At 46.7% G+C, this 27,118-nt stretch overlaps 1 protein-coding gene across 1 annotated transcript in view; it reads right to left on the bottom strand.

Moving 5' to 3' along the window:
* Positions 1–27,118, bottom strand: part of DNAH12 (dynein axonemal heavy chain 12) — a 3,791,933-nt gene that overhangs the window by 2,123,432 nt on the left and 1,641,383 nt on the right. Inside the window, exon 39 of the mRNA XM_069643677.1 lies at positions 73–239. Coding sequence (XP_069499778.1) covers positions 73–239 — 167 coding nt within the window. The remainder of the gene's footprint in view (positions 1–72; positions 240–27,118) is intronic.

Consider the following 27,118-nt stretch of genomic DNA (forward strand, 5'->3'; position numbering starts at 1 on the left):
TATAGAAACATATATAGACAGTTCCAAGCACTATACATGAAATTCGTACTTTAATTAAGGTAGAATAATTACCAGTTTCCATGGTCAAAAAACTGTCGGAGTAGCTCAATTGGCGGTTGAGCCCCATACTGCTCTAATGCAGGCATGTTCATATCATCAACAAATATGATACACTTCTTTCCCATTGGAGGACCATATACTCCTTTACGTCTTTTGTCCAGCCTTCCCATGATAATGTTCTGTTGAAAAAAAATAATTAAAACATCACATGAAGTTCTCATATAGCAGAAGTCACAAACAGAATACATGTATGTGTTCACTTGTAGGATGATTACATAACAGCAATCAGAACATGCTGTCACCTCTTCTGCCAATTAGGGAGTTTGTAATTAAATAGGGTTAGATAGACATGACCCAGAGATCCCAACTTGAAAATCTCTTGGGTGTCGAATTGGTGGGGAGATCTGATTGACATGGGCTGCACATAAATACACCCGTGGATGTCCCCACATCTCAAGAATATGGGCAACCACTGTCTTGTGCAGAAAACCAGTCATGTGAGCCTCTATGTACATCGTGAAGGAAGCCCAAGACTGACCCTGTACTGGTTTATATAGCACATTGCATATGTGTAGTCAGTGAGAGCCATCACGCTTTTCCTCCTCAAAAGCTTGCACTGTGAGGTGAATTGTTCTAAAAGCCATCAGATTGAAATGGAGACTTCCCTCTATCACACTGGCCACCTTTCCTGCATGTTCAGATGTTGAGATGGGTACCCCAGCTTGTCATGAAAGCATCTGTGACCACCTACTCCTGGAAGCTTGTAAAGGCAAAACTCTCCCCCGCCATCACGTTTTGTACCCTGTCACACCAGCTCAAATTCAGAGTTAAAGAAGCGCTTATGGGATTCAAAGATGGCCACCAGGAGGCGAAAACAGTTAGGAGAGAGCTCCTGCCCATTGACGCCACACATATAAAGGAGATTAAGCTAAGCAGCCACCTCGGGTGGTGGAAGTATGGGAGGAAGACTGGGCAGTGGGATATCATATTCATTTAGCCACGGGGCACCTCAGTAGGTCAAGCGCCGGAGCACTGACGTAGCCGAGCGGGACTGCGAGCATATACTGTGATCGAGTATCAACAGAGTTACTACAGGAGCGGAGAGGGCAGTGATATCGCCTGAACCCCCCTGTCTGTGAGGGAGGGGGAGAATCACACCAGTACTGAGCCGTGGCCCTCAATTGATCGTCCCACATCCCGGCCATCGCAGGGCTTGGATTGGGACATCTTGGCCCCCTGCACCGGAGACGCGACCGACTGGAGGAGGTGTGGCAAATAGAAGAGGTCGAGTCGGGAGAGACTTGGCACGGTCACATCACGAACAAACGGAATCACTGCTGAGGCCCCAGAGGCAGGTGCACAGGGCGGAATAACTCCCCATAGGTTAGTAGCACACACCCCACATACCTAGAAAATAGGGGCTTGGGGAGAAGATATCAGGAAGGACCAATTGGTGGTTTGTTACCCCCCCACAAACATATAACGGAAGGACTGCCAGGAACCAGCCACGGGATAGAGAGTGAGCAGCACTATTACTGGTCAGCTCACGGCCAAGGCCAGGTGAAATAGGAGCAAGTGGGGTAGTGGGGTGCCCATCATTACCACCTAAAGCAGAAATGAAGTGAGGATTGTGGCATGGGGGTCATTGGTGGGCCTCAACTGCGAGAAGGAGTGGTGGCCCGTGACTTAAGGCTGCCCATAAGCGTGATGCAGTATTAGGCAGTGGAATTGGGTGTGGCTCCGAAGATCATTGCCTAAGAGGGAAGGATTAAGCTCCCCCTAGCTACTATACACAGATGTCGCGACATAAATCCAGAGAACCCAAAGAAGGGCTCCCAACTCCCAAATTAGTAAAGAAGCAGCAAGAAGGTGTGCTGCAGAAGCTGTGGCATAAGGAAGGGGAGACAGGGCCAGAGGAAGGGCAAACCCCCATGTGCAAGAAAAGGCTGTGGCCCTGCCTCTCCCGATTGAAGGCCATACAGTAACCAAAGAATTGTTCCAACAATGCTTCAAAGACTTTGGCGATAAACTCAATTAGGCTCTGCTGACACAACTGAGCCTAATCAGAATGGAGCTGGCCCAGTCTTTGCAAGAGGTGAGGGGGGATATTACGGAATTAGGGGAACAAACTGATGCAAACTGAAAATGCTATCCAGGAGCTAGCGGAAGATGCACGCGAGGTAGATATTCTGCTGGAACAGCTTGCTGTTTTTTTTTTGTAATATGGTACTGTCAAAGAACCTCCTTCGGCGAATCCAATTACTTATGAGTATGGATCAGTTGTCTGCACAGAGATACCTCTATTTTGACTGTAAGAATAGAAAAGTGTACTTTCTTGTGAATTGTATTGTCCTACTTGCGCCAACTGATACAGATACAGTTATTCTCTTAGTTTCCTTTTAGTATGTCAATCTATGGAATAAAACCTTCTATGCGAACTATAGAATGTGTAGATTGATCATTTTAGAACCAATTTTGGAGAAACTATATTGACATACTCAAGGAAACTAATAACTGTCTGGATCAGTTGGCGCAAGCAGGACAATACCATTCACGAGAAAGAGCTTGCTAGGGTTACATAGAACCTGGAGATCCAAAATGAAGATATTTCGCTCAAGGCGAGTCAACATTAGGGTAAAAGGGCTACCGGAAGAAGTGGAGGACAGAGTACTGCACGACACGATGCAACCGGTCTTCGCTAACTTGCTGGAATTGGAAACAGGTGGGGAGGTTCCCCTAGACAGGCTCCACCGCGTGGGTCCTAAAAGGCGGGAGCCAGGTGCCAGGCTAAGAGATGTGGTGGTGGTGTTTCAGCAATACGGACAGAAAGAGAAAATCCTGTTTGCATCCAGAAAGGCAAATCCCATCAAAGACAATGGCACAGAAATACAGCTCTACCAAGACCTGGCGCAATCCACCCTTCTGAAGGGGAGACAGATGGGCCTGGTGTTAAAGTTCTAATCTGGGCGCTAGTAAGATACAGATGGACATTTCCATTTGAACTACTTTTTAAAAGTATTTTATTATGTTTTATCCAAAGATTTGACTTTTAACAACAGAAATCCTATCTTAATAAAGTCAAACTAAGATAAGTCTCCAGTAAGGAAGAGAAACATCTCAATGACTTCTACCAGAATAGCTCTTGACTGAAACTAATCGAGGACAATAGATAGACTAATTCAGTTCATTATCACTCCCAGTGGCATTAGTTTCTCTACCACCAACCAAATTCAAATCCCTCAGTAGTATGAAAACTTCAGCAGTCAAAATAATGTCATTGCATGATGATAATCGGTCCCAAAAAGTGTCTGAGTTTAACCAACCAACATCATGAACAAATCTGTGAAATCTTGCCACTCTTAGATCCCAGGTGCCTGGACATTTCGATAGGAGATGTTTGATTGACTTTTTCATCACATGTATCACATATATCAGAGTTGCATGCCTCTTTGTCCCTAATAGACAGAATCTCTAGTGTTGGAAGAAGATTTAGTCTGAATCTCAGAAAGTTTGTTCTCGATACTGGATCTGATACTGGATCTGATGATTTGTTGTAATAAGAGGTTAAAGACGACCTTTGTTTGTCTAACAATGTCTAACAATGAAGTTGATGATGATATCTTGGCCATCCTCATTTTATCGATCGTCCTTATCCAATCCCTTTGTTTCAGACCTACTTTTACTTTACAGGGATTTTGGACAAGGAGATCATATGTGCAGTCTGAGTCAGGTAGTATTTTGGAGCATTTAGATCTTAGCTTATTTAGAAACATATTATCAGCTCAATGCATTGACACAGCCACATCTTCGTAGAGGGAGCCCTTTTGGGGATCTAGAATCAGTCTGAGCATAGAGATCCATTTCCACTCCATCCATGATCTTAAAGAGGTCAAACCCAGTTTGTATCTGAGGGAACACAATTCGGCAGATTCAGGGTTCTCTTCCAAAGCTTGGACTCTATTTTGTCCCAGCCTATATCCATTGATGATGGGTTTGAGTCTAAACCAAACAGGATAATTGGTACCACCTTACCTAGATAGAATTGTACCAATGACTGAATGGAAAACTTGCAAAATCTCAACATGATCCTTTTAATTTGGGATCCCAAGTTTATGTTTTTTTAATCAATGGCTAAAAAAAAAATGATTTTTCGTTGGGAAAGATTTAACTGAGGCACCCAAATAAGTCACCTCTTTTTCTATTTCTATAGGGCGATTGTCCAGTTCCCAAGTGTAGGACTTTGTTGCCTTTTTGGAGTGTTTGAAGATCAGAACTTTAGACTTTTTTGGATTAATTATTAGGCTATCTTTTTTGGCATAATCCTCCAGAGCAGACAATAATCGTTGCAGCCCGACTTGGGAGTGATCTAATACCACAACGGTGTCTGCTAACCAATTAATTTTAGCATTTCCAATTCTCTGCGTTATTAGGCCTATTTCCTGCCGCCATTGAAATAAATCTGCCATAAACAGGATAAAGAGAAGAGGCGCTATCAGGCACCCCTGGCGCACTCCTCTTTCAATCTTAATGGGACTCGATAACAAACCTGACGTAGATAGTCTAACCTGCATTAGTGTATCTTGGTGCAGTTCCATCAAAATATAGTAGCAGTTTGGACGGGATCCCCCAGGTGTTCAACTTCTTCCACATAAGATTTCTATTTATGGTGTCGAACGCCTGCGATAAGTCAATCCAGGCCTCAGAGAGGGGGGGGGGGCAACCATTCAAAAAAGAACCCGCACTCAAACAGCTTAGGACCAAGCCATTTAATGATGTTGAAAGGCCCTTCCTAAAGCCTGTTTGCTGTTTCATTAATATATCCAGGTACCTCTGGGTCAGGCGCGTTATATAAATAAAATAAACAAACAAACAAGCAAAGAATACCTTTTGATTTGGCCCAAGTCTCCATCTCCATCTCACCTAATATCAGTCCTACAAAAAATGTGCCATCTGCATCTAAGAGTGAAATGGGGCGGTAATTGGATGAAGCCAATCGATTCGACTTTTTATAGATTGGGACCACAATGGACCTTCTCCACGACAAAGGTAGTTCCTTTGTAGAAATATTATTGGCAAAGAGCATTTTTAACAACTTCGCCCAGACGGGCAGATTCATTTTTAGAATTGAGTTACTAAGTCCATTGGGTCCCACTGCCCCAGAGGAGGATGATTTAGCTATAAAAATTTCAATGTCTTCACTAGAGAAAACTAGAGACCACTTGGCAGTTTCTTCTATTTCAAGATGTTGCTTTTCTAAAGTTCCATAGACTTCCGGGAAATGCGCAATCCAGAGTGTTCCTGTATGATGGCTTCCTAATTGGAATTATGAGGATTATTCAAAGACCCCATAATTGACCATACAGTTCTGGAATTCCTCAAGGATAATGAGTGTAACATTTTCTCTCCATCTTGTTGGCGTATGATGTGCCTATGGGATCGGATCCCATTTTTGTACTTATTGTTAATGCTTCTAAGTTCATCTCTGTAGTCTTTTATATCCACATCTACTTTTTTTTTAGAGATGCCCTTTGTTGTCTTATTATAATTTTTTGTTCTTGAATTAGTAAATCAAAGGAATGTTTGTGGACCATATACTGTTTCTGAGCATGATTGGTACAGGGGTTCAAAGCAGACAAGAAGGGGAGAAAACTATCTGAGTCACAGCCGACCGAGAGTTGTTGATCAGAAAGTTGACAAATGATGTCATTTAATGCTTTGTTAAGTGTTCTCCTCCGTCTGTCTAACTTTCTAATTCGATTGCCTGCGGTGTTAGGGAGTAGTTCCTCGGCGTAGAGGGAAACAACTTGTTGAGAATCGGAACCCAGAAATACTTCCAACATTGCATGGTCATCTTTATTTCCCTCACTGATGTTGTTCTCCAACCATATCTCTGAGGTCCCTAAAAAGTCAAACTTCCTAATGCACTCCCTTCCCCCAGAAGCTCACTTTCTCCCAAGCTCTGGTTCTCTCTAGGTTGGACTATTGTAACAGCCTCTTTCTAAATCTACCTGCCTCTACTCTCTGCCCTCTACAACTAATCCAGAATAGGACTGCGAGACTTGTCCTTGGCCTCAAGTCCTGTGATCGTATCGCTCCAGCTCTGAAATCTCTCCATTGGCTCCCAGTGGATGCAAGGATTAAATTCAAAACCCTCTGCGATGTCCGGCAAAGCTTTCTGGGGCCTGGGTCCAAAATACCTTTAGCTATCCCTCCGCAAATACCTCCCCTCTTGAGCTCTTCACTCCTCTACCTCTAACTCCCTCAGGGTCAGTCGTTTTTCAAAGAAACGAGCTGGAGGTAGATCTCTGTCTTTGGCTGGTTCTTCCCTCTGGAACAGTCTCCCTGTCACTCTAAAACTTGAGGAGAACCATCTCTGGTTCCGGAAGCACCTCAAGACCTTCCCCTTTGCTTCTGCCTTCACTTCCCCTCTTCCCTGCTGATCTGCTCTCTCTTGGCAATGTGCACCTGGCCACCCTCTTTCCCCTGAGCCCAGGTACCTGCTCACCCTGCCACCCTCCTGCACTGCCTCCTGGGCACCCCTCGAACTGGGGACTGTATCTGTACCCATACAGTCCCCCACCCCCCATGTTCTTCTTTTTCGGCACTTATCAGACTTACCCAGTCTGCTGCCGTAAACACAGCACTTGCCACAGTCTGGCTGCACTTTCACTGTTTATTGCCTCTATTATCTATTTATTTTTATTTATTATTAATCTGTTCTCCTTTTGTTTGAAGTGTTGTCTTTTTCTGCTCTCTCTTCAGATTCGATCCTCCATTTCAGATTCGATCCCCCCTTTCAGATTTTTGAGGAAACGATTGGTATCTGTCGTCTGATTTTTCTTCTTTCGTTTCCCTTGTTTATTGACATCCAAATCTGGAATTTCACTTGCACCCTTATTCTTTCTATTTCTCGTTTTTTTTGTTTTGCCATTTAATTTCTTTTTGTTAGGTACTACTATTCCTTCTAATTCTGAGGAGATGTTTTTTGCGAGCTCCTGATACATTTCTTTATGTAGAGCCACTTACTCAGCCACTCCCTAGAAACTCTTCCATCACTGAGGCAGACAGAGGGGTATCACTTAGTGTGGTCTCTGGGTTAGTATTCGGAGGACATGAAATGCATCTTGTTTGATCACCATGGGCGGGGAGATTCAATTTCTCAGATATAGATCTTAACTCATGCTTTGCTTCCCCCCACTGCTCAGTCAGATAATCAATTTTTGCTGACTGAGCCTTGCTTGTAGAGCGGAGCTCAGCCCAAGTGTCTCCTACAAAGTCATTTATGGCTGATTTTATAGCAACCATAGTGATCTCATTTATTTCTAGTTCCTTTGTGATTTCTAAAAGTATGCCAGAATGCTGCTGTACTTCAGATTTTAGATTTTCAAAAACTTTGTCTAGGGAACTTAGTACAAAGTTTAATGCCATTATTGAGGGAGGAACTAGATCTTCCAATCTATTGTCTTGTTGTAAATCACACTTACTATTTGGACGACTGGCTATACACTGGGGAGGCTGCGAGGAGGGACACGTCCGTCCATTTTCTTTGTCTGTAGCTAATGGAATTGTATTTAATTCATATGGTGAGTCTGCCGGAATTAAACTTTCCATCTCCCGCAGATCTTCTTCACAAATATCAATGAATTGACAACAGTTTATTTTTGCGCGCCGGACTGTTGACTTGGTTCAGAGTCATCATTGGAGTGCCCCACAGCACCAACTTTCGGAGGGCCCACTAGATCCAATGAAACGTGGTCTATAATTGTATTTTTCATTGTGGTGGTTCTTAGAGTATAGTCACGGTTGGCTGATAGTGAATCTCGAATGAGTTGGTTCAATGGAGTGGACGCCCCAGTTTCTTGCCTGGAAACAACCAGTGTTTATGTGAGCCCCAAACTCATTGGGGGTTGATTGTCTAATGGGTAAACCCCGGGTGGGGGGAGAAAAACTCCCCCCCCCCCCAACTTATTGCGTTTAAAGAGACTTTTCTCTGCTCTGTGCGTAGTCTGATTATTACTCTGGTTTGGTTTGGCCCAGTTAGTATCAGTTGCTTGGAGCGCACTCCCCTTTAAACATACTTGACATTATTCTATGATCTGCAGGAGATCTCTTTTCCGGCCTTAGGGTCCGACGTCTGGGACCTGATTTCCCCCTGTAGATTTGAATGTAGCAGTGTTCGTTTGTCAGATGTCCGAGAGTCCAAAGGCTTTGAGCCCACAGTCCCCATGTTTGTGTGCTGACAAAACGTATACAAATGCCTTACGTTTGGCTGTTCTAGAACCCTGACAGCAATGGAGTCAGCACACAGGTCACAGGCTGAACCCTGGGATTAGGTATTGACGCGGTATGTCCTAAAAACTGTAGAGAAGGAATCTTACTGCCGTAATCTGCAGCTGGTAGTATTCAGGAAGTGGAATTATTTCTGGGCTAAATGACGGAGCCCTGCACCCCCCTCCCCCGGCACGGGCGGATAGGAGACACGTAAAAGGTCGGGGAGTGGGCAAACCGACAACGTCTGACACTGTGAAGTCTTATATCTGGCAGGAAGGCGTCCGATAAAGGTGGCGATTTGAGATTGGGGTAAGAGATGAGGAGAGCAAAGTGTTTGATTCGAGGGACAAGCAGGCCGTGCAGGGGGCTGGGGGGGAAGAGTTCTGTTACAAGGGTTTGACAGCAAGTTGCAGAGGGCTTGCGGCACCATGTGCTTAGGCTCCCTAGCCTACGCGGCGAGTGCTGCACATCAGAACAAAGCGAACCCACGCTGGCAGTTACCTGCAGTTATTAGATCTCTGGGCACGCTGTCCCGCTATCCCTCCGCCCGAGAGCCCGGCCGTGCACGGACTGCCGCCACTCGCCTCCCCTCAGCAGTTAGAATTTGTATTTGTAGCTGTAGCTCCAGCTCTTCCTGGTTTGGGAAACACTGTAAAAAGACTCTTAAAAGGGCCAAAATTGAACAGCAGACTGCAAAGACTGCCTCCACTCCCTTTGGACTACTGTTTTACTGGGAATGCTGTAATCACTAGGAGGGACTTCTGATCCTTAATTTAGAGAACGACAGGGCTGTGCACCAAGAACCAAGACCACAACGAGAGACAGTCAAAAGAAAGAAGTGGGAATGGAGGAAAGTTCCAGAGCCATTGCACGAGAAAAGGGCCCAGAGTGGCCCAGACAAAACTGAGTTGGGGACTCCCACCAGTGGGGACGAGCAGGCGGGATCTGGTGAGGTCCTCACATAAAGGGAGAAGGTGAGGAATGTACGATCCCAACAAAGAGGGACAGAGGGTGCGAACACAGGGGAAGGAGGGGGGGGGTGCCCTGGTTGGTACTTGGAATTAGGGGAGGGTCAGGATCCTAGCAGACCCACACTGTGTATCTCTGGGTGGCAAATGAGATTCTGCACCCATGGCTGGTCGCATGGCAGGGGAGAGGGAGGGCCGAGTCTGACCAGAGAGTTCGGGGGAGGGAGAAGGAGAGGGGTGGAGGGAGTTGGGGGGTAGAGGTTGAACACGGGAAGGGGAGGGGGCCACAGCAATTATGGGAAAATGATATGCCAAAGTGGTCATGGGGGTAAACACGGGTTCCAACTGCTGACTTGGAATATTAGGGGTCTGAATTCCCCGGTTAAAAGGTGCAAGGTGAATGACTTCTTGGGATGGGGGAAACCGGATATAGTAACCTTTCAAGAGACCCATATACAAAAGGCAAATAGACATAAATTAAGAATATGGGGATATCTCCATATTTTACAAGCCAATGCCCAGGGAAAGACAGGAGGGGTCCTGAGGGAATTAGTAGGATTACAACTGGGTACGACCGAGGCAGATTGAGATAGTAGATATATTTTTGCTCATATACAGTGGGGGTTAGTGCGCTACACGATAGCTACACTGTATGCGCCTAACACAAGACATGATGGATTCCTGGCAGCGGCTCTGGCAAGGTTAGAAAACTTTGCGGTGGGACCAATAATATTAAGGGGGATTTCAACAACGCTTGGGACCCGCAAACAGACAGAAGTGTTAAAATAGATTGTATGCAGAGAGGCCCGACACAGCAACTGAAAGCGTGCATGACCAGATTAGTCTTGGTGGACCCCTGGAAGGAGACTCAAAAAGGTTCTAGGGTTATACGTTTTGTTTGCACGTCCATAGATCCTTTTCAAGGATTGACTGTATTTGGGTGTCCAATACGATGTTGGGGCAATTACAGGGAATGGAGTTGGGACCTGTAAATATTTCAGATCATGGCCCTTTAATGATATGTATACAAAGGAGAAAGGCAAATCTGGGCTATGGCGTTGGAGATTCCCAGCTCAACTACTCAAAGATCCGGTGATACAGGACAAAATACAGGATAAAATCAAGCAGTTCTTTGATATAAATAAAAGGCCAGGAATGCAGGAAAAGATGGTATGATATACCCTTAAGGGGACTATGAGAGGGGAGTTTATAGCAAAGAAAGCTCAGCGGGACAAGCAAATAGAGTAATTGCAAGGCAAGTTAGATACACAATTGATGGGGTGAGGACTTGAATGTAAACAAATAGTGGGGCAGCCATCAGAAGGGCACATAGACATATGAAGGGACAATTAGACCTGTTACAAACTAAGTAGGCCAAACAATCGCTTTTATATGCAAGGCAGCGGTACTATATAAAGGCGAATAAAGCTGACCGCATGCTGGTGCGGCAGGTAAGAAAGAAAGCAGCATCAGGGGTAATCCTCCAGATTCAAACAGGATCGGGTACTGTTAGCTCCTCCCAGGAGGATATAGTGCAGACCTTTACAAATGTGTATTCCGCACTATACTCTACGGTCTCCCCCAGCGAGGAATCCCAGGAGGCTTATCTTAAGCTCTGCCAGCTCGCCACAATTCATCAAGTGGAAAGGGAAAGATTGGAAGGGGGAATTATCCCAGAAAAGGTTGCAGGCGGCTATTCAGTCTCTGCCAATAAACAAAGCTCCAGGCCCAGATGGTTACCCGGCACCTTCTATAAAACATTTAGAGATATACTGACCCCGGTGTTTCACTTTTTAACTCCTTTGAAGCCACAGGACACATTACCCAGACCATGGAGGAGGCTAAAGCAGTGATATTTCACAAACCCAATAAGGATAAAACGCTATGTGGGTCGTACCGGCCCATCACCCTTATTAATAAATGTATTCACAAAAATATTAGCGACAAGGCTAGAAAAGTTCATTCCGAAACTAGTCCAACCCGATCAATCAGGTTTCGTCCGGGGGAAGCATACATTTGATAACACACAACGGGTATGCCACTTAATCGAAAAGGTGAAAAAAACGGGGATCCCAGCGGCAGTGTTGGCCCTTGACGCAGAAAAAGCATTTGATAGATGGAGTGGTCCTTTTAATTCTGCACTAGGGAGACCATGGGGTTTGGGCGGAGATTTTGGTAAAAGCTAACTATCATTTGCCTGTGCAACTACTGGCCATTAATCGCCACATCTTTCAGGGTATCAAGGTGTTTTGGGGCACTAAGCAGGAATGCCCATTGTCCCCGGTACTATACGCAATACATTTGGAGCCAATATTGGCTTCGTGCCAACAGAGAAATTAGTGGCATCCCGTTCAGGGGAGAGGAGCATAAAGTGTTGGCTATTGTCAATGACATGCTCCTCACAATAACTGGCTTGAATAGATCACTGCCGGCGTTAACCTTAGCACTCAGGGAATTCGGTTCGGTAGCAGGCTTGAAAATCAACACTCAAATATGAAATTATGTATTTAACCTGGGGGGGTCTGCGTTAATGGCAGGGACATTGGATGCAGGTCCATATACAAGGGCAGACAACAGTCTTAGATATATAGGAGTGGAAACCATGTATCGGGCTAATTACCCTCCACTTCTAGTTTTGATAAAACAATGGTTGGAAGAACGTGGACCACTATCCATGTCATGGACAGGTAGGATAAATGTGGTCAAAACGATGGTACTCCCAAATGTGTTATATTATTTTCAGGCTCTTCACAGGATAGTGGGGTCTTTTATCTGGAAGGGTAAGAGACCATGGGTGGACAGGAACATTTTAACAGCTCCTGTCGGCAGGGGAGGGAAGGGGGCTGCTAACTTGAAAATGTACTATCAGGCGGCCTAGTTGCGGGTGCTACGGGAGTGGTTCTCGAGGAATCAAGATAAGGTTTGGCGGTGAATGGATAGGGCAGTGTGGGTAGGCCCCTCGAGGGAGTTTTGCTGTGCCCAAAGGCTGTAATTACGGCCCTGGTCGGCAATATATGAGACGAGCTGGTGCGGCGGGTGGGTATTTTGTCAATTCCATCCCTGTTCACGCCCCTGTTTCATAATCCTCAATTCAGGCCAGGGGAAGAGCGTGGAGTATTTAAATCCTGGGAAATGGTGGGCTGTTAGAAGATGGGCGACATGGTAGAGGGTCAACAGATTAGGATGTTCCAACAATGTTAGACTTGGGGGAGCAGGGAACTGACTCCCTTTGAAAAATATTTGATTGCCAACTCAGGAGACTGCCATATGGTAGGAACACTCTATAAACTATTCTCGGACTCTGTGTCCCCTCCGCAATGGAGCTACATGAAGCAATGGGAGAAATCTCTGGACAATCTGATATTGATGCAGCAATGGTACGAGGTGTGGCACAGTATTCCAAAGCTCATGAGGGCACTCCAGATCAGGGAGATGTGGACTAAAGTGATGGTACAATGGCACTTAACTTCTGAGAAATTGCATAGGTTTTATCCCAAAGTATCCAGGGAATGTTCACAGAGATGTGGGGAGAACGGGAGTTGGGGACATATTGTCATGATGCCTACCTCCAAGGAGCTGAGTCCGACCCAGCAACCCCAGAGGCAGGCATCATTCCCTCCAGCGAAGTGCCAGCGGGCCCAAGTTGGGGCCCTTTGGACACAGTCCTGGCGCCTTAGGCACCAGACTCATGTTGAACCCCTGTCCTGGCGCCTTAGGCGCCAGGCTCATAAAGCTAGACATGTGTTCAAGTGTTTCAATGTGCACTTACCTGATGCAGACCATGCTGCTACATCCAGGCCCTCTTGAGGCCTGAATGGAACTACTTTACCTGTGGGACTACTTTCCACCTGGGTGTGGTCGGGAAAGGATACATACCTGATCGGTGGAAGGATACATACCTGGAACTTCTTCCAAAGCTATTTAAACCACGCCCGATCAGCAACTCACGCTTCGCGTTGTTCTGCTCCTCGCAGCTGGACGCTCACCGTGTCAGCTCCTGCATTTGGACTTCAGTCACACCTGTCAGCATCCTGGGTCACCTGCAAAGGGAGATAAGAGAGAATTGGAGAGAAAGAAGACCTTACCTGCTAAAGCTGTATCACGGAGACATCACACCGACGATCCTGAAAGGGAAGACATCATTTTTAAAAGCATTTCGTTTCGATCGCTGCAGCGCTGCATTTCACTCACCTTTCCTGCGCACCTCCATCTTCAGCAGCGATCATCCGGATCCGCAGCCACTTCCCAGTGCCTAGAGAGAAAAGGACAAGAACACAAGGTGAGAGAAGAAAGGGAATAGGAAAAGCTCAGTTTCCTTCTAAGACTTACCAGTTGGGTCATTCCCATTTCATTTCGGGTCCAGCCACTTCCTGGCATTCCGGACCCCGGCCCCTATGGGGAAAAAAGACAAAGACATTGAATGAGCGAATGCAAAGACATTACCCGAATGCTCATCCAGAATTTACCTGTCATTTATTGGAACTGCACGTTTCACTTCGGGTCGGCGCCATATCTCCGGCATTCCGAACCCCGGCCCCTAAGGGGAAAAAGACATAAGCGTTAGCGCTTGCTGCAATAACACAATGAACGTTATTATTAAGCTTGAACTTTTGAACTTGCAACAGAACTCTTACAGCGCCTTACCTGAATAGTCAAGCTTATTTGAACTTCCATCAAACCTCAATCCAGTGATGTAACTGGGTTTCAACGCGCCCCTGCATCAGAAGCAGGATGGAGAACTCATCCTTCCAGACCCTAAGGTGAGACTTCACGGGGAATCGTGGAAGGGTATCGTGGAGGGTTGGAAGGAAGTGGGAGGCTTGAGCATTATTCCGTCAGTAGGTAATACTCCCTTTTCACACACAGGGGAATATTCCTACGAGCCAGAGAAGCCAGAGTAGAGGGGCCCTACCTGTCCATCTTCAGAGTCCTGCGCTTCACCATTGAAGAAGCATCAGCACTTGAAGCCAGACCTGCGCCTCTGTGGGAATCAGGTGAGCGTGACAGAACGCGAAGCCTACCCACAATTTCCCACCCGGGCGCTATGGAGACTTCCGAGACAGATCAGCTGGCCCAGCTTTTGGGAGAATTACGGGCAGAAGTGCACTCAGCCCGCCAGGAGACTAATGCTCTCAAAAGAGAACTGATCCTATCCAAGGAAAGAACAGATGACCTGGCCAAAAGGTTATTGCAGGCCCAGGCAGGGCACACTCCTTTACCTAATTCCGGAGGTACTTCCACATCAATGGGTTTGAATAACCCGGTACAAATCAATCTACCTGGACACATGCCTTTGGCCCTGCCTGAACGTTTTGCGGGGGATCCCAAGAAATATGCCGTCTTTATGAACCAATGTCGTTTACACTTTCTATGCAGACCTTGGGCCTTCCCTAACGACCAGACCAAGGTAGCCTTTATACTATCTTACCTCAGTGGCAGTGCTGCCGATTGGTCTATTCCATTGGTAAATCAGGATGATCCCATTCTCCAGAATTTTCAGGGTTTCCAGGCCAGCATGGAAAGATTGTTTGCTCGACACTCTCAAGGACAGGCCCTTGATAACGAACTGCTATCCTTACGACAAGGTAATCAGGATCTCCTGTCCTACGTTGCCACCTTTAATAGACTGGTTGTGGAAACTGGATGGCCAGAAAACAAAAGGATCACATTGTTTCATCGAGGCCTGCGCGGAGAGCTTAAGGATGTTCTAGCTCAGATAGTAGATCCACCCCAGGTCTGCGCAGACTACATAGACTTGGTGGTTCAACTTGATCACAGACTTCAAAATAGAAAAGCAGATCGGTTCAAGTACGAAACCCGAGTACCGATCAAAACCCACGCCAACTTCAAGAGTACCGACGTATCCGAACCTATGCAAATCGGCGGTGTTAAAGGACCATTAACGCAGAAGGAACGAGAGAGAAGACGGCAAATGCAACTTTGTCTGTATTGCGGGACTTCCGGTCACTTTCTTCGAAATTGTCCGGTTAAACCACCTAAGAAGGTGTTTGGAGCCACTGATAACGATTTATTGACACCTGATTCGGGAAACGACCTAGCCCGACAAGCGTAGGGGTCCGCTTGCCGAGCTTGAAAACAGATTCTTTGACCTCGCATTTTGTCATACCAATGGTGCTCGTGGACCCAAAACAGCCTCAGCAGTTGCATGCTATAAAAGCATACATCGACAGTGGAGCTATTGGAAATTACATAGACCGTGAATTGGCTTCCAGGATTAAGCTCCCTCTCCGCCCGAAAGTAACCCAAGATGTCATTACTACAGTAGATGGAACCGAAATAGCCTCAGGGCCTGTAACGCATTCCACTGTTGAAATGACACTGGTGGGTCAGGATGGACATAGGGAAACAATCGTGTTTGATGTGATCAAGGCCCCACAATTTCAAGTAATTCTTGGAATTCCTTGGTTAGAAACACATAATCCCAGAATTGACTGGCGAGCAAAGATGATAAGTTTTCCTGATTGTGAACCAACTTGTTATCCAAGAAATCCAGTTATGGGTCTAGCCTCAGCAACTTCCACCCCTGTACAGCTACCGTCAGAATACCAAGAATTCCAAGACGTTTTTCAGAAGGAACAGGCTAACACGTTACCTCCCCATTGGTCTTATGATTGCCAAATCGATCTGGTACCCAATGCTCAACTACTACCTTGTAGTAGGATTTATGCTCTTATGGATCCTGAGAACCTGCATTTGCGTCAGTATTTAGATCAGTACCTAGCCAATGGTTTTATTCGCCCGTCCAAGTCTCCTGTCTCCTCAGCTTTGTTCTTCGTGCCGAAAAAAGAGGGCGACCTTAGAACATGTATAGACTATCGCGTCCTAAATCAAATAACGATTAAGAATCGTTATCCTCTGCCCCTGATCCCTGAGCTTATCGACCAGGTGAAAGACGCTTGTGTGTACACCAAGTTAGATCTTCGAGGAGCTTATCACCTGGTACGTATAAAAGAAGGCGACGAATGGAAGACTGCATTCCGCACCAAATTTGGGCTCTTCGAATATCAGGTGATGCCCTTCGGTTTGTGCAATGCACCTGCCGCCTTTCAGTACTTTATGAATGATGTTCTTCGGGAACTTATCGATGTCTGTGTCATTGTTTATATTGATGACATCCTGGTGTACTCTTCTTCAGAATCCGATCACAGAAAACATGTTAGGGCAGTTCTTGAGAAATTGCGCCAGCACAGACTATTTGCAAAGCTCGAAAAATGCGTTTTTCATACCACAGAAGTTGAGTTTCTCGGATTCATCCTGACACCACAAGGAGTCCGAATGGACTCGCGAAAGGTGGATGCCATCCTCAAATGGCCATCTCCTAGCTCGGTGAAGGGAGTTCAGAGCACGCTCGGCTTCGCCAATTTCTATCGAAGATTTATCCCGGAATTTTCCCGAACAGTCCAACCCATCACAGCTCTCCTAAAGAAAAACAAACGCTTTGAATGGACTCTTGAGGCCAAACAAGCCTTTCAGGACCTGAAAACCAAATTCACCTCTGCACCTGTATTAAAGCACCCGCACCCAGATCTCCCTTATATTGTGGAAACCGACGCATCCAGTTCGGCCATGGCAGCTGTCCTGTCGCAAAGAGACCCAGAAACTAACCAACTACACCCAGTGGCCTTTTGGTCCAGGAAATTTTCTCCTCCTGAAATCAACTACGCAATTACCAACAAAGAGTTACTGGCTATTAAATCTGCTTTCAAGGCTTGGCGTCACTACCTTCTTGGGGCAAGACACACCATCACCGTAATTACGGACCACAGAAATTTACAGTATTTAAAGACGGCCAAAGCTCAATCTTCACGACAACTCCGATGGGCTCTATTCTTTGCGGAATTTGTTTTTGTAATTACCTATCGCCCTGGCTGCAAGAATGGTAAAGCGGACGCCTTATCCCGGATTGGCATGGAAGAACCCAATTCGAGTTTAGAACCTGTGCCAATCATACCTGAACAAAGAATCTTAGGCCTAACTTCATTGCAAACTATTGAGGACATCCAAACGCAAGTAAAACAACTTCTAGACTCTTCAGCCTTACTGGAATGGAGTCAAAAGGGTCCTCATTACACCGTTAAGGATGATTTACCCTACTTCCAGGAGCGGTTGTTTCTGCCAAGTAAAGAATTGCAAGAACTTGTTATTGCCCATCATCATGAATCATTTATGAAAGGACACCCTGGTATCGCTAAAACGGAGGAAACAATCAAACGCCACTTCTGGTGGCCTTCTTGGAGAAAAGACAGTCTTTTGTATTGTCTTGCTGAATTTGCGCCCAAAACAAGGGTCAAAAGAAAAGGCCAGCCGGCCTACTCCAACCCTTGGATATTCCACCGGCACCATGGCACACCTTGTCAATGGACTTTATAACTGACCTGCCTCCTTGTGCTGGTTACAACACTATTCTTGTAATTGTGGATCTATTCTCCAAAATGGCCCACTTTATCCCTTTAAAAGGTTTGCCTTCAGCTTCCACCTTGGCCAAGGAATTTCTGGAGAATATAGTTTGCATACATGGTTTCCCTTCCATATTAGTCTCGGATCGTGGAAGTCAATTTATCTCCCATTTTTGGAAGAAGTGTTGCCAACTAGCACCAATAGATGAGCGGTTATCCACCAGCCACCACCCCCAGACCGACGGACAAACCGAGAGAACCAATCAGACTCTCGAGCAATATCTTCGATGCATGTTACACCAATCCGAGTTAAATTGCAAAGACATCCTTTGGATCACAGAATATGCATACAACAATTCAGTGCATTCTGGAACCGGACAAACTCCTTTTTATACTTTGTATGGTCACCATCCTCGGACCTCTGACCTAGATCCACCTCGGACCCTGGAAATGCCCGCAGTAAATCATTTGCATTCCACAATAACCCGAGCCTTCAAAGAAGCTGCAACTCATTTACAGCAAGCCAAGAAAAAGTATAAAGAAAACGCTGATTTGCACCGAAGTAAAACTCCTCCTTACCAAGTAGGAGACCAGGTATGGCTAGCAACGAAACATTTACCCCTCAAGGGCCTGCAAACATTCAATCCCAGATTCATAGGACCTTATCCCATCAAGGCTATAATCAATCCTGTGGCCTTTAAACTGGATTTACCGTCCAACATGCGTATTCATCCACTTTTTCATGCATCACTTTTGAAACCAGTACAACCAGGGACCCGACTGTCCATGCCTCCAGACCCAGTTCAAATTGGAGGGGAATTAGAATTCGAAGTTAAAGATATTTTAGACTCCAAGGTGTTAAAGTCAAAACTCTTCTATCTTGTTGACTGGAAGGGATATGGACCTCAGGAGAGATCGTGGGAGCCTAGTAACCATGTTCACGCACCTCGATTAATACAAAGGTTCCACAGGAGATTTCCGAACAAGCCAAGACCCCCGGAGGGAACAACCTTAGGAGGGGCCTTCAGGGGGGTACTGTCATGATGCCTACCTCCAAGGAGCCGAGTCCGACCCAGCAACCCCAGAGGCAGGCATCATTCCCTCCAGCGAAGTGCCAGCGGGCCCAAGTTGGGGCCCTTTGGACAAAGTCCTGGCGCCTTAGGCGCCAGGCTCATAAAGCTAGACATGTGTTCAAGTGTTTCAATGTGCACTTACCTGATGCAGACCATGCTGCTACATCCAGGCCCTCTTGAGGCCTGAATAGAACTACTTTACCTGTGGGACTACTTTCCACCTGGGTGTGGTCGGGAAAGGATACATACCTGATCGGTGGAAGGATACATACCTGGAACTTCTTCCAAAGCTATTTAAACCACGCCCGATCAGCAACTCTTGCTTCGCGTTGTTCTGCTCCTCGCAGCTGGACGCTCACCGTGTCAGCTCCTGCATTTGGACTTCAGTCACGCCTGTCAGCATCCTGGGTCACCTGCAAAGGGAGATAAGAGAGAATTGGAGAGAAAGAAGACCTTACCTGCTAAAGCTGTATCACGGAGACATCACACCGACGATCCTGAAAGGGAAGACATCATTTTTAAAAGCATTTCGTTTCGATCGCTGCAGCGCTGCATTTCACTCACCTTTCCTGGGCACCTCCATCTTCAGCAGCGATCATCCGGATCCGCAGCCTCTTCCCAGCGCCTAGAGAGAAAAGGACAAGAACACAAGGTGAGAGAAGAAAGGGAATAGGAAAAGCTCAGTTTCCTTCTAAGACTTACCAGTTGGGTCGTTCCCATTTCATTTCGGGTCCAGCCACTTCCTGGCATTCCGGACCCCGGCCCCTATGGGGAAAAAAGACAAAGACATTGAATGAGCGAATGCAAAGACATTACCCGAACGCTCATCCAGAATTTAGGAGCCGATGGCAGGTCCAAAGACAACACTCTGAACTGCATGTGGTAAGATTGGTACATGGGAATAAGCATCCTGGATGCCCAATGATAATTCACTCAGAACATGGGACAGTCTCACGATCTGGACACTTTTGTATTAAAAAATGTGTTAATTTCCATTACGTCTAAGCTTGACCTTAAGTTCCCCGTATCCACACATTACGTTAAATGTATCCTTGTATTGGGAAGGTAAATTGAGGTGCGGGGGGGTCCTTGTGTGTTAGATTCTGGTGCTACTGGAAATTTCAGGTACAGAAGATAGCTGCTCATCTTGGTGTGCCGGTAGCTGGCAAAGAAATTCCTGAACAAGTCAGAGCTGTGGATGGTACGCAGCTTTCATCTGGTCCAATCACGCATACCACGGGGACTGAGGATAGGTGAGGGACATTGGGGCGAAATCGCGTTTGAACATATTGATGCAAATCATTTGGTTATGCCTTGGATGTCTTTACATAATCCACCGATTGATTGGGCTAAGAGAACAAAGGAATTTAGATCAGAATTGTGTTTGGAACAATGTAGTGTAGAAGGTTTTGAGTGGGGAAAGTTTAAGACGGAGGAAGGTTCAGGGGGTGGGCCTAGCAGGTGCAGTGGTGGAGAGATATGTGGTGGGAACGATTGTGTGAGTCTTGCCTGAGTGTCAGCATGGCTTTGAGGACGTCTTCAGTGAGCAGGAGGCTAGTGAGTTACCACCTTGTCCATATGACTGTAAGATAGACCTGGAAGGTGGGGCACCAATTCCCGGCAGAAGAAAGTATGCCTTAACAGAAAAGGAGAATGAGCATCTGAAAGAGTACTTGCAAAAAAACGTGGCCAAGGGTTTTAATTCATCAATCGCAGTCTCCAGCCGATTTGCCTTTATTTGTCATGTATTTGAAAAGCTGGAGAAGAGCCAGTTCCACACATCGAGAGTGGAGTTCTTGAGATTTGCCATTCCACCAGCTGGCTTGGAGATGGATTCCAGTCAAATGAATGCAGTTCAAGAGTGGCCAACACCAACTAATGTCCAAGAAATTAAATGTTTTATCAGATTTGCGCATTTTTATCACAGGTTTATCCATGATTTTTCTCAGGTGGTGTCACTTATTACTAGACTGTTGAAGAAGGGAATGAAGTTCTTGTGGAGTGGTGCGCTTTATAATTTTTGAAGGAGAAGTTCACCACAGGACCCGTTTTGCTGAATCCGGATGTGGAGCAACCGCTCTTTGTGGAGGCAGATACTTCTGATGCTCACATGGGAGCGGTGTTGTACCAGAGACATCCGGTTACAAGTCAACTTCATCCAGTAGCCTTTTACTCTAAGAAGTTTTCAGCTACAGAAAAGAACTATACAATTTCTGACAGAGAACTTTTAGCTATTAAGGCATTGTTTGAGGAGTGGTGACACTATCTTCTTGGAGCTAGACATCGAGTAACTGTATTAACTGACCACAGAAATTTAACATTCCTGCGTTCAGCCAAGAGACTAACACCACAATTGAGCTGTTCATTATCTTTTGCCGAGTACGATTTTGTGATCAGTTTTAAACTCGGGCGTCAGAATGGCAAGGCTGATTCATTGTCGAGATGTTATCCAGGAAGTTCTAATGAAGATCCTCTTACTCCAGTCCCTTTGATGACGGAAATACATTTTATGGTTGGTGAGGTGCAAAAGATGAAGAATTTTGGTGAGCAAATTCGTCAATTGATGTCAGAGAAGGAGATGCATATGTGGGTAGAAGAGGATTCTGTTTGGCAGATTAAGGAGGGTTTGCTTCATGTGGATGCAAGATTGTATGTGCCCACTGGAGAACTGCAGGAGGAGGTGCTAAAGCTTTGCCATGACTCCCTGCTGGCGGGGCATCCTGGCTTGAGAAAACCTTGGAATTGTTGTGAAGGGAATTCTTGTGGTAGGGAATGTGTGAGGACGTTTTGAATCATGTGAAAACGTGTGAGGTGTGTGTCCAAGTCAATTCTGAACATCAAAGACCTGCAGGATTTCTGGTTCCTTTACCCATTCCTCCTCACCCCTGGTACACAGTTTCCTTAGAATCTTCACCCAGACCAGTGTTGTACTACTATAATGGTTGTTGTGGATGTATTGTCTAAAGCAAGTAATTGTATACCAATCAATGGGGCAGCTACAGCTTCTTCCTTAGTGCAAGCCTTTTTACAAAACGTTGTGAGACTTCATGGTTTACCCTTTCAGGTGATGTCCGACCGGGGGTCTCAGTTCGTGTACAAGTTCTGTCAAGCTTTCTGTAAAGAGTTGGAGATTGAGGTCAGTTTGACCACGAGTTGTCATCCTGAAGCAAATGGTCAAACAGAAAGAGCGTATCAAGAGCTTGAGAAATATTTGCGCCGCTGTCATGACCATCAGCCAGTTTGCAAGTTAAGTTGATAGGAAAAGGGGTGCCTTAAAGGGTTAACCTTGCTTAGATCTTGGAAGGTCCTAAGGTTGAAGTTTGATTCATATTGAATCAATAGGATTTCATGTTCCCTCAATGGCCGCCTGGTTGTGCCATTGAGGAACTAGATTGCAGGTTTAGTCTTTGACTGACTTTTTCTATAATAAGCCAGCTCCTCAGAAGACTTGCGCTTCGCGTTGTTGACTGCCCAGCAGTATAAACGCTGACCGCGGTTGTTGCAGAAAACCTCTCACAGTTTCCTGTCAGAAGTCCACCCCCGTTTATCTTCCCTTCCCTCAGTCTCCACAGATTAGCGTCCCTGTTCTCTGCATATTCCCGTAGTCTAGCGTCCTGCCCCTTTCAGTTCCATTTTCTTTCGTTGTCCCTCTTAGTATTGCCGTCATCTTTTTTCTCCCTCAGAGGTTTCCGGAGAGAGAGCTGCTTCCTCCTGATGCAAGTACTGTTTTTAGGTTTACCCTGAGCCATATTAAAAGTTTATTGTGGTATAGTTTTGTGGAATTGTTAGCAGCAGCAGCAGTGATATTTTCGCCATTCCTTAATTGTATTTAGCCCTGACTGCCTCAGCTGTGCGCATTAGTGTTTTTCAGCGCCTGTAATAAACGGTTTTCCACTGCCAAGTTCTGACACGATATTCATATATGCACGCCAATTGTTTAGCCACATGAGTTCTTGAATAAGGTTTAATGATTTATTGTGTGTATTACCTAGAGCCACCGTTGTATTTTTATGAACCCTCATGTGGTCCTTTATTCATTATACATCGTCGAGGTACTACTAGGTGCATACAGTTATTCCCTAATTTTTTAGGAATTACTTTTATTACTGATTTTGTTTTTTCACAGCAAGTGTTTGCCACAACCGTCTATTATTACTGTCTTCCTATTTTTTCACCACAATCCTTGTTCTGCCCACATTTGCCCTTCCATTTAATTTGTTATCTGGCACTACATCGTCACCACTCTTCAGGACGAGCGCCCCTGTGTGTTCAAAGGATGGAGAGCTCACGAAAATAGGAATTAAGGTGAGCCTGAAGAGTTTTAGAGTTAACATATTATATATATATACACATTTCTGAGGCTTGTGGAATCTGCTTAGATCACATGCTGTGCATAGGCCGACATCTAGTGGAAGCTGCGGAGTATTACAGTTTGTTTTTCAAAACTCGAAAATGGGTGTCGACACAGGGCGTGCCAGTAATACTATCCCTAGTGTGACGTCCACTGTACCCAAGATCCCTCCCGCGTCTAGGATCCTCAGATTGTTTTTTTCCGCCATACTTGTCGGAAGCATCTTGCGGAGTCCCCTGGCCTTAGCCATACTTTTGCTAAAATTTAAAATTATTAATCTATTGACATCCTTCCCCACCCCAACGTCGAACTTCGACACTCGACGCCGGCTGGAGAAGAAATCGACCGTCGGCTGCTGCACGACGGATTTGGGCCTCGGAAGGCCGCTGGCCTCGGCCCGGGCCTGGTAGGCCGCTGGCCTCGGCCCTGCAAGTAGGGAGAGTGGGGGGTGGTACATACGCTACACTCTTGGTATATAGGTACACCTTATACATTTCCTACACTTAACAGCCCTCTGCCTCAAGGTGCGTATGGAGGGTACCCCTTTTCAATTCTGCCCCAAGTGCAACCGCAAATACACTTGGGTCGACAGGCACGCCACGTGCAATCTCTGCTTGCCAAGGGACCACCACGAAGCGAACTGCAGAGCGTGTAGTAGGTTTAAACCTAAGACACTTAAGGACCGTTCGACGAAGCGTTGGGCCCACCACGCCAGGCAGGCGGCCATGGCAGCGGAGGGCGCCTTCAGCGATGGCAGCGACGCCGTACTTTCGGACGGCGAGGGCATTACGGCGTCGAAAGACAGCCGAGCGCAGGTCCCCGACCTCGGAAGGTCGTCCAGCAGGGCGGCTCTGGGGAAGACCCCCGGCGACGCAAGGGCTTCACATACTACACACACTAAACACACTAAGTCCAACCGAGACTCGACGACGTCGAGTTCTCGGAAAGAGGAACAGACAGAACGGTCCGATTCGGTGTCCTCTGGGCGCTCTCGATCAAGATCGCCGCATGACTCCAGGCAATCATCCACTCTTGCCAAGAGTGCCTCGCTCCCTAGGCTAACAGAAGTTCGATCGTCGGAAGACGAAGACGACTTCCACCCCCAGGCCGCGCTCCAGGAGGCAGAGCCCGCAATTAAAGCCAGCGAGGGCCCACGCTCGAAGGACAGGGACACCTCTCCCGATCCTCGACGCCAGGCGTCGAAAAACTCCGGAGCCACTAAGGGACAGGGAAAACATTTTTCTACGCACAGGGAGGGGGGAAAACAGAAGAAGAAACTACCTGTACATTCTTCCACACCTGTGAAACACTCCACCCCCCCTAAACAGACAGACAAGCCCAGGTCTGCTGATAGGTCCACAACCAGCAAAGCTACTCAAGATAAATCCCATAGACTTGCTGAGAGAGTCATTCCCAGTTCCAAAAAATGGTCCAGTGAAGACATAGATAGGGTCATGTCAAGAATGTCTTCTTTGGCTGATTTTTATGATAAAAATCCAGAACATTTCCTCTCGTATGATCCACAAGGGGCCACACCCTCAGGCTCTACTGATCCTATCCCCCCCGAGTAAGAAGGCCCGGTTTGAAACCCCGATGAGGTCTGAACCCTTCGAGGTACAACCTTACGCAACACCATACTCACGGTATCAAGAAGAGGCTTCCTTTTGTGGAGACCAAGAATTTGGTATGATAGAAGAGCAAACCGGGACGGGCTACTATGGGGATGATGAGGAACAGGAAGAAGAAGAGGATAACCCAGAAACATACAGAGTAGATTCCCCGGTAGAGAACGAAGCCCCGGTTACCGACTCCCCGGTCGATAATCAGCCCCTCCTAAATGAGGTACTCGCTCGCGCAGCAGAACATTTCCACATTGACACCCACGGTGTACAGGAGGAAAGGGACTTCGCAGAAGAGTTAGTGGGAGAAAGGAGGCCGGTTGCCCAGACCATCCCTATCCTTAAATCCATTCAGCGGAGAATAGATCCGTCCCTGGTGAACTCACCAGAGCAGTCAATCCCAGGGTTGAAAAACGTTTCAGGGCAGCTCAGTCTGACCCTCTCTATATAAGAGGGCATCTGAAGCCAGACTCCCTAGTCGTTACCAACACTCGTAAGAGGGCTGGAACACCCTTGTCTTCGTCAGAAGCTCCTCCCGACAAGGAGAGCAAAAAACTATACGGTTTCGGCAGGAAGGTAGCCTCAATGTCTGCCTATCAAGCAAGGATTGCTAACTCCACCACCCTGTTGGCCAGCTACAACTGCCATCAGTGGGAAGAAGTCGCGGCTCTCATAGCCTCTGCTCCTGAACCGTTAAAGGGCCAATTAGCTCGGATTTCCGCAGAGGGTAGGGCCGTGTCTGGTTGCATTTTGAAAGCAACCTTCGACGCCGCAGATAATGCAGGCAGATTGATAGCAGAAGGTACTGTTATCAAGAGACATACATGGTTACGGCAGTCTGGTTTTAAGACAGAAACTCAGGCATCATTGTTAGACAAACCGGTGGAAGCCGATCTGTTTGGTAAGGCGGTCGAGGACGCACTGAAAAATGCCAAGGACGAATATGAGACACTCAAATCCCTTGGCCAGTTAGCCAATAAACCCCCTAACCAGAGAGGGAATAGTAATTTTCGTCGCCCACGCGGCCAAAATTCCCAGAGAGGATCTAACTATTCCCAGGGGCAGGGTACACAGTGGAACAACAACCAACAGTCTACCCAGGGTTACGGCAGAGGTAATAGGAGAGGTCGTGGTAAAGGCAGAGGCAGCCCCAGCAAGGGAGGCGGCACGCCTCCACCAAAGCAGTGATGCTCAGTTCAGGGTCCCTTCTCACGCAACCCCAGTAGGGGGACGCATTTCAAACTTCTCCCAGGCTTGGGAAGGGATCACATCAGACAGATGGGTGCTGTCAACAGTATCCACGGGATATTGTATAGAGCTACTGCAGCGTCCCCGGAACCATCCTCCACGACAAAGAGTACACTCCTTAGAACATCAGAAGATTCTCCTCAAGGAGATCGCCATTCTTCTACAAAAGGACGCGATAGAACTCGTCCCGGGACACCAGGTAAACAAGGGTATTTATTCAACTTACTTCCTTGTGCCAAAGAAAGACTTGACAATGCGCCCAGTATTGGACTAACGGCCTGCCAACAAGTATGTCAAGCCCCAAAAATTTCGTATGACCGCGCTACAAGAGGTAATCCCCCTCCTAAAAAAAGGGGATTACATGGCAACCTTGGATATGAAAGATGCTTATTTTCATATTTCCATGTTCCCAGCGCACAGAAAGTACTTGCGCTTCAAGGTGGACAGTCGCCACTACCAATTCAAGGTACTGCCCTTCGGGATAGCTTCAGCACCAAGGGTATTCACCAAGGTACTGGCGGTGGCGGCTGCACACCTACGCAGGGAGGCAATTCCAGTGTACCCTTATCTGGACGACTGGCTCATAACGGGGGAAACCCCAGGAATTTGCAGGACAAACATTCAAAGGACTATCGACCTCCTCCACGAATTAGGCTTCTCAATCAACGAGAAGAAGTCAAGCCTGGTGCCAAGCACCTCAAAACAATTCCTAGGAGCAATCCTGGATACCCTGGAGGGGTTGACCTTTCCTTCAGAAGAAAGAATTCGGAATATACTTCTGCAAATTCCGCATTATCAGTCCGGTCAACAAATAACGGTACGCAAAGCAATGCGTTTACTGGGCATGATGGCGTCATGCATTTACCTGGTCCCCCACGCGCGCCTGCGGATGCGTCCCATGCAGGAATGGTTGGCGAAACAGTGGTCTCAGGCAAGTGGTCAGTGGGACGATCTAGTGGTCGTTTCGCCAACACTGGTACAAAGCCTTCACTGGTGGACAAGAGAGAATCTCGCAAAGGGGAAACCCTTTTACGATCCCGAAGTGCAGGCAGTAGTCACTACAGATGCATGTCTGACGGGGTGGGGAGCTCACCATCTCCACCACACAGCT

This window comes from Ambystoma mexicanum, chromosome 2p (assembly GCF_040938575.1).
Source record: "Ambystoma mexicanum isolate Mex_15411 chromosome 2p, UKY_AmexF1_1, whole genome shotgun sequence".
Classification (NCBI taxonomy): domain Eukaryota; kingdom Metazoa; phylum Chordata; class Amphibia; order Caudata; family Ambystomatidae; genus Ambystoma; species Ambystoma mexicanum.